The sequence below is a fragment of the Pithys albifrons genome, chromosome 2, assembly GCF_047495875.1.
Source record: "Pithys albifrons albifrons isolate INPA30051 chromosome 2, PitAlb_v1, whole genome shotgun sequence".
Taxonomy (NCBI): domain Eukaryota; kingdom Metazoa; phylum Chordata; class Aves; order Passeriformes; family Thamnophilidae; genus Pithys; species Pithys albifrons.
This window is the reverse complement of record NC_092459.1, coordinates 83,771,972-83,787,125: the sequence shown is the minus strand read 5'-3', so window position 1 is coordinate 83,787,125 and position 15,154 is coordinate 83,771,972. Positions and strand designations below refer to the sequence as shown.

At 37.7% G+C, this 15,154-nt stretch overlaps 1 protein-coding gene across 4 annotated transcripts in view; it reads right to left on the bottom strand.

The window, feature by feature from the left end:
- BIRC6 (baculoviral IAP repeat containing 6) overlaps positions 1-15,154 on the bottom strand; it is a 175,464-nt gene that overhangs the window by 81,802 nt on the left and 78,508 nt on the right. For all 4 annotated transcript variants that reach the window (XM_071575748.1, XM_071575775.1, XM_071575765.1 and 1 more), the window contains 8 exons: positions 14,178-14,304; positions 13,228-13,338; positions 7,856-7,989; positions 6,765-6,892; positions 4,370-4,932; positions 1,479-1,654; positions 824-920; positions 444-638 (listed from right to left, as the gene is read on the bottom strand). In XM_071575748.1, the coding sequence (XP_071431849.1) occupies positions 444-638; positions 824-920; positions 1,479-1,654; positions 4,370-4,932; positions 6,765-6,892; positions 7,856-7,989; positions 13,228-13,338; positions 14,178-14,304 (1,531 nt within the window). The remainder of the gene's footprint in view (positions 1-443; positions 639-823; positions 921-1,478; positions 1,655-4,369; positions 4,933-6,764; positions 6,893-7,855; positions 7,990-13,227; positions 13,339-14,177; positions 14,305-15,154) is intronic.

Below are 15,154 nucleotides of genomic sequence, written 5' to 3'. Positions count from 1 at the left end.
AGCCTTATGCTCCAGCTTCTTCTACTGTCTGACCCAGCTCAGGCTCATTCTTTATCAAGCAATTTTGCTATTCTTCTCTAATAGCTCCATCAAACCCGATGTGCCTTAAGTGAAATTAGAGTCTTAGTCTGCCTATGGCAGATGTGGGCTGGAACCAGGCATGCCCAGACCTCGGGCAGGAGAAAGGGACTCACCTTGATGCACAACTTCATCAGATACAGATCACTTCCTTTTCCTCCTTCCCCTACCAACATGAGGTCTTATTACCTGTGGAGGCGAGGACTAACCTCATCCCCAGCATTACCATGAAACACCAGCAACTCCTCTGATTAGATTTAACAGTATTGCAACATCTGATAATACTACAATACTTTTTGTTAAGAACTTGATAGAGTTTCAAATGACCAGTGGATATTAAACTAAGAGAAAGAACTATGACTTACCCAAAGGTGCAAAATTGTGAATGCCTTCGGCGTTATCAGGCTCAGAAGCCAGAACTCTAGCTTTCAAACTGCTGTCTGTTGCTTTGGTGGGACCAGAATCAAGAAATTTCATAATAGTTGAAACCATGCTTCTTGCTGTGTTAACAATAGCTCTTGTGCTTGTTACCATGTTGTTACAGATAAGTTGAACACCACCTGTATATAATGTGGGCAGAAAGAAAAAAAAATACTGCTCAGGAGCATGTAAGAGATTCTACACAAGCAAAGGCCTATTTACTAAATTGGCCCCTCTAGACATACATATGCATTCCCTCTTTAAGTGCCAGAAACCCTTAAAATAAACCTTTTACTTGATGCAGCTAACGAAAAAACATTCTTACCCATATCGTGGAAAGCCTTCAGTGCCTCACTTGTATCCAGTACTCGTAAAATGAACCAGAGCAGTGGCTCAGATAACTGACAAGTAGCAAGAGAGCCCTGGAAGAATAATATGTAAGAAATACATGGTTTCATACAAGATTAGTGTGGTAGAAATATGCATAACTGCTCTTAGCCTCCCTTTCTAGCAGGCAAAACTCCCAGAGAGGAAATGCCAGTTGACCTCTCTGACACAAAATAGGAATACCATGTTCCACATGGTTCAATTCCTTATGTAGAAGTCGTCTTTGTGGTGAAGAAAAGCTCAAACTCATTAGGTGAGCAGCTGAAGGGTAATAAAAATACTGAACATTAAAATGCACAGTAATACGAACACAATAAACGTCTTTGCCACCTGCACATAATAAAATATTCAATTAATCTTCAAGTCTTTGGGCCAGGGACATCTACAGGAATGTAAAAATATCCTTAGAGCAACTCTCATTATCTTGGGCAATAGAGGGAGGCTTCCTCACTGCAGCACTAAATTGAAGTGAGGGTGTAAAAATGTTAACATTTCATTTACACAGCACTAGTTCAGTTTCTGATCTTATGACTGAATACAGACTTAACTCATCTATAATGTCCTTGAAGCACAGCCAGCCTATGGGAACTTACCTGTCTTCCCATGTATCCACAGGCCATGTAGGTAAGAATTGGCTGAAGCATCACTTGAACTGTTGTTGCTTTTTTGCTAAGTGTTGTCAGGATAGTGAACAACCCATCTCCAACTGATATTGCATCCAAACCACCATGAAAGTTTTCATGCTTAGTGAGATGTAAGCCACTTGCACCTTAGTGGAAACAGAAACAGTTCAAAGGTCACAAACTGAGACATAACAACCCATTGCAGTACATAAGAGAACTCAAGGATATTTAAATGTTCACATAGATTTTACAAAGTACAAATGCACTGTTTTTCAGGATCGTAAGTTACCCACAATGCTCCTGGAATTCTGCTTCTCAGTGTTACAGCTCAGGATTTATGTGTGAGGATTTTCTGAATAACAATATTTAGCAATGTTGATTACACAATGCTGAGATTAAGGACAGAAAGTAAAATAATAGTCTTCCCAAGGAAGAGATTACTTCCATAAAAACAACTGTTTTACAAATCAAATGACTTCAATCTCGAAGAGATTTAAAACTGGGTTTAGATTGGAATGTGAGGACACCATGGAGTAATCCTGTCCCACTTAGAGAAACTGAAGTTATACTAGCAAATAAAAAACCTATGTGTTCAAGTGATCTTTGGAACATGACTTAGATAAACATTTTTGCAAGAGAATTTTTAGGTGTAGTACTTTAACCACTTTCAGCCTGCCAAGAAAACAAATGTTGATGCACTGGATGCATGGAGACAGAGAAAGAAGTCTTAAGCCTCAGCCTCTGTCCAGTCTGGAGAAGTTAAATGTAATTAATGACAGAGCTGAGACCAAGTAAGGTGGGTCTGCTGTGAAGACTTTGAGGTGAGGAGAAGGAAGGATAGAAGGTGAATATTATTACGTGTATGATTTTCAGTTTGTCACTGACAAAGCATAAAACCTTAATGAAACAGACACAATGGTCATAAAAGCAAATCTGGAAAGAAAAATGTTTTAAATTCATGTGACAAGTTAATTACTCAAGGCCATTCGGGATCCTGGCCAGCTGGCTCGCAGTAAATTAACATTATTAGCATAAATTTTGACACCACAGTCACTACCTGTTACTACACATTTGCAGACATATTCTTGTTTACCTTTCCTGGGAGTACCTTTCCATGCTGCATTAGTTATTATATATTTGCTACTATATGCTGATAACTGATTTTTGGATCATATGGACCTTGGCTGTAGTGCTGGAGAAATGTTTTGTTAACAGAAATTGTCTGGAAAGAGTTTAATAGAGTTTTTCAAGACAGAACTAAATGCACAAATATCTGTGTTGCATCTTACATGGACAAATTAGTTTCAATAACTTGTATTTAAAGACCTCAGGAGGAACAATCCACTGAAGGAATCAGCTGGCCCAGTATCCTGAATTCAATGAAAAACATTTTGAAACAACACCACCTTTCCAATTTCCCTTTTAAAAAATGCAAAATAACTCATGGACTGAAACTGGCGGTTTAGAAAGACATCAAAGCTGAAGAGAATAATATATGAACTTACTCCAAAGAAATACATACTCAGAACAAAACCCCATTCCCAGAACAAACTACTTTGAGTGTTCATAGTATATTTGCAACATGACACTAACTACCCTGAGTAATGGAGGAGATGTTCTGGAATTCATTTCAGGAAGGTTCCAACAGCACAAGCCAGGCTTGTCAAATTCTGCCTCCAGTTTATTTGACTACTGGAGATTAATATTTTTTCCTCAATTGCTTTGATGCCAAAATGAACCACTAGTCATGTGCTCTCATCCAACAAGTATACTGTTTTCTAATAATAGTATTGATTAATAGTTTCACGTTTGCTTAAAAGACAGCACAGAAAAGGCCAGAGCGACTTTTACCAAACCAAGGGAATCACTTAAAAAAAGGACAAAATTTTACAACTATTACACCTGAAATGGAGTGCAAGGTCTTTGTCTATACTCCTGCAAAATGTTTTTCCAGTTTTGCACAGGTGGAAATGTTTGTGGTATTTCGGCCAGTGGTGTAATTTGTGCAAATAAACTCTTTGCAATGATCACAGCTTGCAAGCAAGTCACACAGGTAGTCCCTCTGAGAAAATGTACCTCAGGTACATGTCTGACAAACAGCAAATTTGCTGTTCAGAGTGTAAGCAGTTTCCTCACTTGTTCATAGGAGGAAGATTCCACCCACAAATATATTACTGGAACTCCTAGAATGAGACATTAATGTGATTTCTGGTACAACAGAGGAAAAGTTTATGTATTCTGTGAAAGGGACAACATTGTAATTTGTCTTTTCCAGAAATTATTAAAAAAAGGAAAATAATCCAATACATAAGGAACAATTGAGTTAAGGTATCTGTAGTACAAACTGAAGATTCATTTGAAACCATGCAGAGAAGTGTGGGATGGCCACAGAATGAAACACAGGAAATTCCATTTAAACACAAGAAAGAGGCTTTTCTGCCTTTAGAATGATTGAACACTGTAACAGGTTGCCCAGGGCAGTCGTGGAGTTTCTACCCTTGAGGAATCAAAAATCCAACTGGACCGAGGTACTGAGCAACCTGCTGTCTGAGGCAGGCTCTGAGCTGACTCTGTTTTGTGCAGAAAGGTTGGACTAGACAATCTCCAGAGGCCCCTTTATTCTAAGATTCAGAAAAGTCAAATGCCAAACACATTCCTGTTTGGTTTCAATTACTGTCTCCCACCTCATGTTAGGGGTTTTTTCATGTATCTGTTCCCCCTTTCCCTTCTTCTCTGTCTCTTTTTTCCTGTCATTTCTGTGACACATTCTCTCACGTTCACCCCCAACTTACGCATTTCTGTAAGTTTTAAATGTATTCACCATCTCTAAAGAAAGGCCAGTTAATTCAGGAAATACCTACCAATAATCATTGCCATAGCACTGCTGTTACACTGGCCAAGTGCAGACAAAATCTGGCTCATGATTTGTTGGTTGGCTAACACCAAGTCTGCCACATATGCAGTTGATCCTTGAGTATTAGGGTTGCTTCCATTGCCATCTTTGCCTCCTGAGACCTTCTCTTCATCAGACACACTGTCTGTAGTGCTGCTTGCCACTGGGACACGGGCACTGTACTCTCGGTTACTGGAGAGCGGCAGCTGAACTAAAATGTTTATCAGCTTTAGTAAATCGAACATAAGTTGATCCCTTGTCATTTCTCCACAAACTGCTTTGGCATCACCTGGACGGATAATATTGGCAAAAAGCCCTCCAAAACATGCTCGAGCACCCACAGAGCTGTCTGAGCCGCTGCGAGACATTACTTTGTCTGAACATGTAATGTAATGATGCACAAGGAAGGTTATGGACTCAATTACTGCAGAGATAGTGCTAACTGATACAACTTCAAAATTCTGCTCCAGGGTAAATTCCAACAGTTTCACTTGTGCGTCTAATGGTCCTTGGCCTGTCTGGAAAGCACCCCTGAAAGACAAAAAAAGTGAAAAAAAAAATTACAAGGTAGCAGTTATAACTGTATATTTTTTAATATACTGGTCATTACACAGCCTGCTCATGCCATTACTTTCCTGATACCACAGAGGATTATAAAGTTTCCTTTGAAAAAGTCTAGTATCCAACTTTTTTTTTGTAATGCAGGTAATTTTGTAGGTATAGACTTGGAATACAGTCCTGTTCAGTTCTGGATGAAAAGTTTCTCTTGTTTGCAAGGAAATACCCATGGAAAGCAGTCACCTAATACTTTAATATATTTTTTTGTTTTCTAACAAGAAATCATGATAGGTTTTTTTCTTCCCATGGGTTTGTGTTTTTGTATGTTCCCAGTTCCCATCCCAAAGGTAGAAAGAAGAATGGTCAGGTTTCAGCCATCTAAATAGTAACTATACATAAGACCACGAGAAGGTACTCAAAATATCACAGGCTAATGCTTGTAGGTTGACTGCTTGAAGGATCTCTCTTAGGGATAAGTTTATTTTATCAATTGCTTTTACATGTATAGTGGTGGACTACAAAAAGAACCTTTCAGAACAGTCTATCCAAAATAAAACTTGTGTCAATTCCTGAAAAATTACTGATTTTTTGTATACTTCTATCTTTTCACATTGATTAATATTTCTGTAACTTTAAAAATTAAACACAGAACAAAACAGTTTACAGAAAAAGCCCTGAAGAAAATATTTGGCATTTAATTAATTTCAACAGCAAAATACTGCTTTTCTGCACAATTTTGTCATGTTCTTTGTTCAGATGTGGAAAACTTCAGCAATTACCTGAGTTCTTAGAAATAACAATCTAAATCCTTTTCTGGTGCTTTGCTCCCATTTTATGACATTTCAGTCTCACATTGGTTTGTCTCAGAAAATCCCTAATACATTTCAAAACCTACCCTTTTCAGTGCTCTCATTACCTTATTTCATGCAGACATGCATTCCAAGATTCACTGCGAATTAATGATTTTATTGTATTATGACATGTCTCATATAAGACACTGACCATCAATGTGACCTGGTAAACACCACTCCCATAATTTAGGTTACTAAGGAAAAAATCTCTCAGAAGGCAGAAATCGTTTTCTGTAAGATTAAAGAATAGGTAACACCAAAGTGCCACCTACTGGGAAGCCAGAACTGAGAAAGCTCATCCCTAATTATACAAAGCCTTTGTCTGGGATGAGCATAACACGCATACAAGAATGAAATTATTCCCAGTGTACTTCGGAGAGGCACTTCTCTACACTAGTGGGCATCAATAGGCCCCAGGAGAGTGGGGCAGAGGATGTTTTCCACTGTCATGTGGAGAGACAAAACCCCCCACCAAAGACAAAGCAATAAATATGCATGTGGCATAGATAGAATTACGCACTCTTGTATTTCACCCTACCATGTGAAAATAGCCATTCATATTATTTTCCCAATCTATTGAAAAATTTTTGAAATCTTGCATTAATTCAGCCCTCTCAATACTTTTTTTAATAGGCAAGCTCATCAAAAGTGTCTTTATTTTAGGGATTACTTCAGCAAGGCCTGTATCTTAACTCTAGATAAAATCAGTCCAGAATTTTAGTGCTTCTCTTCACTGCCCTTCACACACAGGGCTATGTGTGGATTCCAAACGCGCTCCTCCACATTCCAGAAGCAGCTCAGAACCTGCTTCTAGTGCTGCAGCAACAATGAAGGTTTCCAGTGACATATAATTTGATAGTATGACAAGGTGGGACACCCATATCTTAGTTGTGATTCACAATCATACAGACTATAAAGAGGTCATGAAAGGAAACAAACATAGCTAAGGTTTACCTTTCTGTTGAAAGTATATGTATTAATTTCAATAAAAATTCACTGAACATCTGAGGACAAGTTGAAGAAAGGTGCACTTGTAACCGAGTAAGAAATTCTTGCATAGCTTGTGTTGCTGTTGGCCCAACCTAGAGGGAAAGGCATTTAGTAAGCATTATATATAACTGAAATGTCTTTGTTAAGTACTATCTAACAAGAACATCTTCTAAGAACTGAGAAGTATTGTGTAGCTTAACTTGCTTTCTGAAAACTTTTACAGCATTTTTACAGAACTAATCCATATTAATTTATATATTTTTCTGTTCCTAACTCTGAACCAAAAGCAAGAAATGCAGTTCTTTGTCTAAGGCTTGTTTTGTAGCTTGAGAATCTCTTTTCAGTAATGCAAATTATACCTCACACAGAATAAGTTTCTGTGCTAACTGAATGTTTTTTCACAAGCTATGTATTTACATAAGTCCTTTAAATTAGTGGTACTGTGCAGTGTTTAAGTTCTAGAAAAGACTATGCATTTTCTGGAAAATTTGCTGGGAAAAATGACAACCTGGAAATACCAGGTCTTTTCTGTCTCCCAAACCGAGACTCCTCTCAAATATTACATAGAATTAAGTTAATTTGGACTGTTTTTTAAACACTACTAAAAGACTGCAAAAAGAAAAAAAAAAAACAGTTGAAATTAGGAGAGGCAGCAGACACTGCATGGATCCAGAAACTAAAAGCATTATTCAGGCAGAAAATAAAAGCATAATTTTTAATATTTGAATTCTTAGATAGTTAAACTTAATCTTCACTGGCATTTTTATTCCAATCCAACAAGATTTCAGGAAGCTATCTGGACAGAATACTTCACTAACATATCACATGGCATCCTCTCCCTGTGGAAGTCTCCAGAGACTTGTAAAAAAATACCAGCGCTACAAAGAGTACCAGTAACACCAACTTCTCTAATGGCTGCTCATCAGAACCAACTAAGACTAGTCAGAAAAAGAAAGCAAGACAAGGAAATAATATGCAGTGAATAATACATTACTTCTGTCAAGTGTATTGAAATCGTTTCAAGGACTTTTTCTCGTATTTTAATTGCTCATTACCTGTGGACTGTGTTGATTTGTTCCATGAGGATTAGTGCCAGAAAGAAATTTCACTAACACATGAATGAGGTTTGGATCTGACACCAACAATTGGGCAGTACTTTCCTGAGCTCCAATGGCACTGCTTGGACCACCTTAAAAATAAAGACATAAAAATGAAATCTGTAATCTTAAGCATTAAGTGCAAATTAAACACTTATAGTGCAAATTCCTTATATTTATTTCATGATGCAGAAATATTCTCTGCTACATCAGCTACCCAAAGCTGCTTATCCAGGACTCAATTTTAAGTTCTCCATTAAGTACACATTTAAATCCCTGAAACTGTTCCATCAGAGTTCCAAGCTTGCTTTAGGCAGTATTCCTGAAAATAGAGACCAATTTTGTAGAAGCAATACATACAGACATTTTCATACAATCACAGAATTAACCAGGTTGGAAAAGACCTCTGAGATCATCAAGTCCAACCTTTGATCCAACCATTTTGACTTGGGTTTTTTTGTTATTCCAACACTTTAATAAGGCCTAGGTACATTTGTTAGTTTGCCAGAAAGAGACCAAGTGTTCTGTTATCCCGTAAAAAATCACAATATTTTTGTCCTTGGCATATGGAGACACTTCCCATCATTGACTAAAACTGTAGAGAGTTTAACAGATAAGAACTTTGAAAACCAGCATTTGAATTAAAATACACCCTTCAGCGATAAAATTAATCAGCTTTATTAAATGTGAATTCTTACTTTCAGTAGTGATATATTGAATCAACTGGAAAACACAGCTTGAAAAAAGCACAGCTAATTACTGAATAACAATATATTCTTATATTATTACACCTATCTAAATGAAGTGACAGGTAATGACATGCTGAAGACGTGATGCCTTTCAGACTATGTCATCCTATATAAAAGTGTAAATCAAGACAAAATTATGCTCTGGTGCAACAGCTTGGATGGCACCTCTCCACATCCCAAGATAAGTTTCTTAATGAGGGAAGTTGTTAAACTAAACAAATCCTGAACTACTTGCTGGTTATTCTAGTTTTTAGAGTCTTCATGATTCACAATAATTTCTTTAAGCTAAGGACAGTTAAACTGAAGATCGCAACCAGGAAGGAAACATATTTGTCAAAACAGAACTAAACTCTGACTTCTTCCATCTTACACTTTCAGCACAATGAAATAAGCACAGCATTGGAAAGACACTTGCTCTCCGAAGAAATCCTTACAGGAAGATGGGAGAAGATAATTCAGAGTAAGTTTTCCCTTTATCAAATGCCATTTTATTCTCAAACTAAACAGAGTTCTTGGTTTAGATGGATGTAGAAAACTAATTCTTACAATGCCAATAATTTTGCATTGCTTTATCAGGATCAGTGGTGGAACAAGCCTGCATGGCTGTGACTGATGGCACAGCAATAGCAGGAGTTGTAAAAAAGAAGGAAAGCATCCCATGGCATTCTAGTTCCAGTGTAAACAAGCCTGCTCTAGTACCCATTTCATAGTGCAAAAGATGAAAAGGTCAAGGCTTGTCTGGGTGTGGAACAAGCCTCTAAAAATAAGCATACAATTTCACAAGTTTTCTAAAAGAAAACTGAACACATCAGAGAAAGAGGGAGGCCTTCCATTGCAGGATATGCCTTGAAACAGCAGTCTGGGTGAAGTGATCAAGTTTATTTTCCCCTGCTGAATCTGCAGCTCTGAGCATTTACTTAAATAAAACATACAATGCACTGATTCTTCCTCTAAGGAAACCAGGTATGTAGGCTGTTGGGGAGTGAGGATGGCGTTGGTTGGTTGGTTTTGAGGGGGTTACTAAGAACACCCTAAGCTCAAAGCTCTTGAATGGATACTTACTACTGCCTTTTGTTTTCAGTTTTTCGCTTTTTATTTTTAAAGTTCCACTTATAAACTAATTTGGAATTTAAGACAAATCATTACCACTAAAATCACATTGAACTGCAGCTGACATAACTAATCAAATGGAAAAGTAATCTGAATTTGGTTATTCTGTTTTCTATAGATTCCTGTAGCTTTTCATTGGTGCAATATAACTGCATCATTCAAACTTTGGGTATGACTTCACTTTTGAGCCATGTTTGTCCAAAAGTGTTAAGCAGCCGAACTATTTTTAAAATAACTGTACAAAGCGCACAAGATGTTTATACTTTTATTTGAAAAGTGACACACTTTTGTGCTTTCCTGCATTCCTGCATGACACCTTCACAGACAGAAGGTATTTCATCTTCTTCAGAGCTGCTGAATGACCTCACAAGTCAATAATGATCTATGTGACAAGCAACACAGCTGTTCTATGCTCTTCATTTTTAATACAGAGCTATTGGGTTTACTCCTTAAAAAATATCTTGCACTCCACAGGTAGGAACTTCTGAAGCACAGAAGTTACACTGTCCGAGCTCCCATTCTGAAGATATTTATCAGAACATAACAGCATAATGAAACCAGATTTTATGGCCACAAACTGCCCCAGGCTCTGGTTTCTGATAAAATCCTAACACAGGACAGTTTGCCAAAAGAATCCGCCCTATCCTCAGGTACAGGGGTTAAAAAAACCCTGACCAAAATTTCTTGATTACTATTGGAGAGATCTGGGCTTTTGGAAAAATAGCTAAGAAATAGCTTTGAAAACCTCAGGATCAGATCTCTAGAACCACTTCATTTCTCATGACAATATTGCTTAATGATCTCTTCAAGAAATCTTGACCATGACTGCAATCTTCAGAATACAGTAGGTCAGAAGTGGATTCCAAGAGACCACATGTAAAATACAAACAAGGCAAGATTCTTATCTACAACAGATAAAACAGTATGAATAAAAGTTTGAAAAAGCACTGCCCACCCTTTTTTTCCCCATTTTGTTTCCTTTCTTGATTTAAGTGACAGACTGGGGAAAACAGAATGGCTGAATGTGAACAAGTGTATCAAATGGCAAGAATGAATTTCAACTAAATAAAACAAAATGGAGAAGGAGGTTCTCTGAGAAGGCTTTGAGTTCCAATGGTCTAGAAAAACAGAGATAGTGGGACTTTGGCCGTGCTAAAATGTCCACCTTTAGTAAATCACCTATAGCCATCCACACTTCTAATTTACTTTCCAGTTTCTTACACAGCAAATACCATTACCTAACACGAATTACATCAAGAAGAGATTTATCATCTGAGCAAAACATTTTTTGTGGTGAAGATCTTTTCATCAGTGAAGATATTCTGCAAATGAACACACTTGGGGACTTGTTGTATTTTAAATACTAAACGGGAAAAGAGCCTCATTTTATAACCACACACATCTAGTAAGGCTAACCTACATTACTCCTAATAACAGTAATTGACACCTCAGTGGTTTAAAAATAAATCAATAAATAAATCTAACCCCAACCTGTCAATACAGTTGAGATATGAACAATTTTGCTTGATCTTCAACATTTTAAGTTGAGGAGAACTCCTATGAAATGCTGTCTACAATGACTTAAGAGACTATATTAAGTTCCAGTTCTGAACAAAAGCACATGGAAACCATAATTACTGACTGGAGAAGTACTCTGATGGATTTCACCTTCAATAGTCAAGAACTGAGAACAGATTATATCACTCTTTAGATGTGACAACTCGGTGCCATTGAGAAAGAACCTTATGTTGAATTATTAGCTGCTGAGGAATCCTGGCATAGAAGTGATCTGATGGGTGTTTATACCTGCTTAGTTCCTTGTTCCATCAGTGAGCATAGGAAAAGGGGCAGTTATGGGATATACAGCTGTGTTAATCCACACACAGGTATGAAAGGAGACACAGTTTTAACCTTATCCTTTACCCTCCATCAAATTTGCATCTCCAACCCTTTCCAGCTCAATCCCAACCTTGGGCTCACAATAGTATATACACAAAACTCCACAACCATGTTCACATGGTGATGTGTGCCTGCAATGGATCACAGTGGTTGCTTCTGAGCAGCCCTTTATTCACATCACCACCTGCTGATCTCAGGCAATTACCAAAGAAACTCCTGCAAACACCCAGCTGTCAGAACACACCACCTGGCCTCCCACAATCTGGAAGAGATTCACATACGATCTCAGTGATACAGCACAAATACTGGAGAACGCCGGTCTAGTCACAACTGGAGTGTTGACAATACATGTGCTTGATAAATGCAGGCATGGTTATCCTACAAATCTGCCCACATTCCATTCTCAGATACCAAGAATCAGATGAGGATCTCAATTTGTGGATATTAATTAAGTCTCTTTCATGAAGTTACTCACAGCTCCACTTAATAGCAAAAATATCAGCAGATTTTTGTGAGACTGATTTCTAAATAATATAACAGAAAAGGGACAGAAAGCAAAACAATTTTTACAAAAAAGTGCATCCTAAAGTCAATGATTTGAAATGGCAAACATGAAAAAAAGGTTCCTAAGCATCTTTGATGAAAATTCTGGAGAATAACTGTCTCATGCCAGGATGGCAAATTGCTTCATGGGAGTGTGATCTTTAGGTAGCTCATATCTTCTTTCTTCTACAATTACTGTCTATAGTCATATACTTAGAGGGAAAACAAAACTAAACATGATCTAACACGTAGGTTTTAAAACATTCCAGTGTCCACTTTCTCCCTATTTGGTATTTTCTTTAGCCTTGAGGACAAGGTCACCAAGCTTGCCTTATGACAGCTGCCCTATGATAGTGAGCCATATAGAACCTCAATTTCTTCACTGAAAAGTTATTTCCTTTTATTTCTACCAGTCTTGTGTCAAAACCTCATTCACAAAGCAATGTTTTTTCTAGTGTGCTCTGGAGCAATATAGAGAATGTGAGATAAGCTGGTGTGCATAGGGAAATGAAATGGCTGGATTTCTTTTTTAATAGATTCAGCTCTGGGTGCTTATTTTCAGAGAGCTTCACATAAGCAGTGACTAGAGCCTGCATATTTACAAAAATATTCCTACTACACCAGAAAAACACAAATCTCTCTCATAGTACATCAATCCTTCCTCTCTGCAACTTCTTCCCATACTCCAAAGCCAATTTCCAGTGATCATTAGAATCACAGAATATTCTGAGTTGGAAGGGACCCATAAGGATCACCGAGTCCAACTCTAGTCCTAAAATGCAGTTTCAGAAGACACTGCCAACTTACTTAAAATGGCATTTCCTTCCGGCAGGAGGGTTTTCTGTTTCCTATGGTACAAGCAATTCAAGGAGTTCACTCTTGGAAAGTTTCAGGTTATGGAGAACCAAAAAGAGTACTTATATGACAAAAGAAGTGTTCTGGCAGTCTTATGGATGGGAATCAACAGTCATTTTACATCACTAAACAGGCAACTTTAAAAAAAAAAACCAAACCCACACCTAAACTTACCATTAAGCTGCATATTTGTCATGAGTGTTAGGCTGTGAAGCGCAAGGCACCACGTCCGGAGTAAGGTGTTAGGATACCATGCCAGAACTGACAGGAAGCTGGTTACTGAAGCTGTAAGAAAAAACAGGTTTTCCCAAGCTTTAATCTTCAGGGTATTACTACAGATTTCTTATTTTTACTGTAAGATGCTATATTTAGTATTGTTATTAATATTATTGTTCCCTGCATTTATTTTGTTTTGACAACTATTGTTCCTGGAAATTAGGAAAAGAAGCCTCACCAACATTTAACAGAACTGGCTCACAGAACTTTGTACAGTGCCCAGACCCTGACATCTCAAAAACAATGAGGCAAAGAAACTGGTTTCAAAATGCTCTCATGGAAGTCAGTGTAATGGGTTCATTATGTCAGGCATTAATATTTTGGATTATCATCACAAGTTGCCACAACTATAGAGAGTAACATATTATAGAAAAAAACCCAGTTCAGCATGGCTATGTACCAGATTAGTAGTATGATACTAAAAAGTAATAGGGTTTCCACACTCCACTAACCCCTTTCTTAAGAGAGGGATCATAGAACAGTATACAAGCAGATGAAATTTGTCAGAAAAGTGCACAAAGTTGCACAGTTTATCTTATACTAAGAAATGTAATTTAAAGAGTCCTCTTGGGAATAAAGCAGTTAAGAATCACAAATTTTACTATTTAATTTCTAAGGTGATTATGCAAATTCAACAAATCAGCCCTTAGTTAAACAATAGCAACATATTTTTCAAGTTAAGATGACAATGACCTCAACAGTTCTTTAGTAAGAACACATAAATTATCCCAACACTGATCTTATTAAAAATACTTACTGTAATACTTTTTTCTTATTAGCAAAAATTGAGTACTTAAAAGAAAAAAAAAGAGAAAACAAACTTATTTCTGCTATTTACTATATTTTACCTTGGTTCAGGGAAATGACAGGTATTCGGTTAGCATTATAAAGGAAAATATCAGCGCCGCTATCTTTACTTCCAGAGGAGCTGGAATTCAGGCTTAATGTGAGCCATAGCTGTAATAGGGATTCAAGCTGGAAAAAAGCAAACAAACCCCATCATGAGACCGAACCCAAAACCTCAGAGCATGAAAGTTTCAATTTTAAAAGCCTTATCCACAGTCTCAGCTGCTACTGTTCCACTGATAACACGCACACTTTCCTTTGCTGGACTTGAAAATTCTGCTAAACATAATATTCAAGGTAAATTCAGCATAACTAGCAAATGCTTCTGTGATGCTTTAATTCATTTCTTCCAAACATATTCAAGTTTCTCTTAAGAAGTTTCTTCAAACTTGTGTTGAAAAAAGCAGCTTCACACACTGCTCAGCAGTATCATTATCGTAACCTTACAACTGTAACACTGGTTTAGAATCATAGAATCATGGAATCGATTGGGTTGGAAAAGACCTCCAAGATCATCAAGTCCAACCCTTGGTCCAACTCCAGTCCCTTTACCAGATCATGGCACTCAGTGCCATGTCCAATCTCACCTTAAAAACCTCCAGGGATGGTGAATCCACCACCTCTCTGGGCAGCCCATTCCAATGCCTGATTACTCTCTCTGGAAAGAATTTGTTTCTGATCTCCAACTGAAATTTCCCCCGGCAGAGCTTGAGCCCGTGCCCCTTGTTCTATTGCTGAGTGCCTGGGAGAAGAGACCAACCCCCACCTGGCTAGAACTGTCCTTCAGGTAGTTCTAGACAGTGATGAGGTCACCTCTAAGCCTCTTTTGCATGTAAGCTTTTGGAGTGTTATTAAAGTGAGGGTTCCCAGTCAACCAAATTTATTCAAAAGGCCCTTTTATTTAATGGGGAACCTCGGAGACACTGATGCACACTCTGAACAATTCCCTTGAGGAAAACAACTTGTTAGATATTCTGGG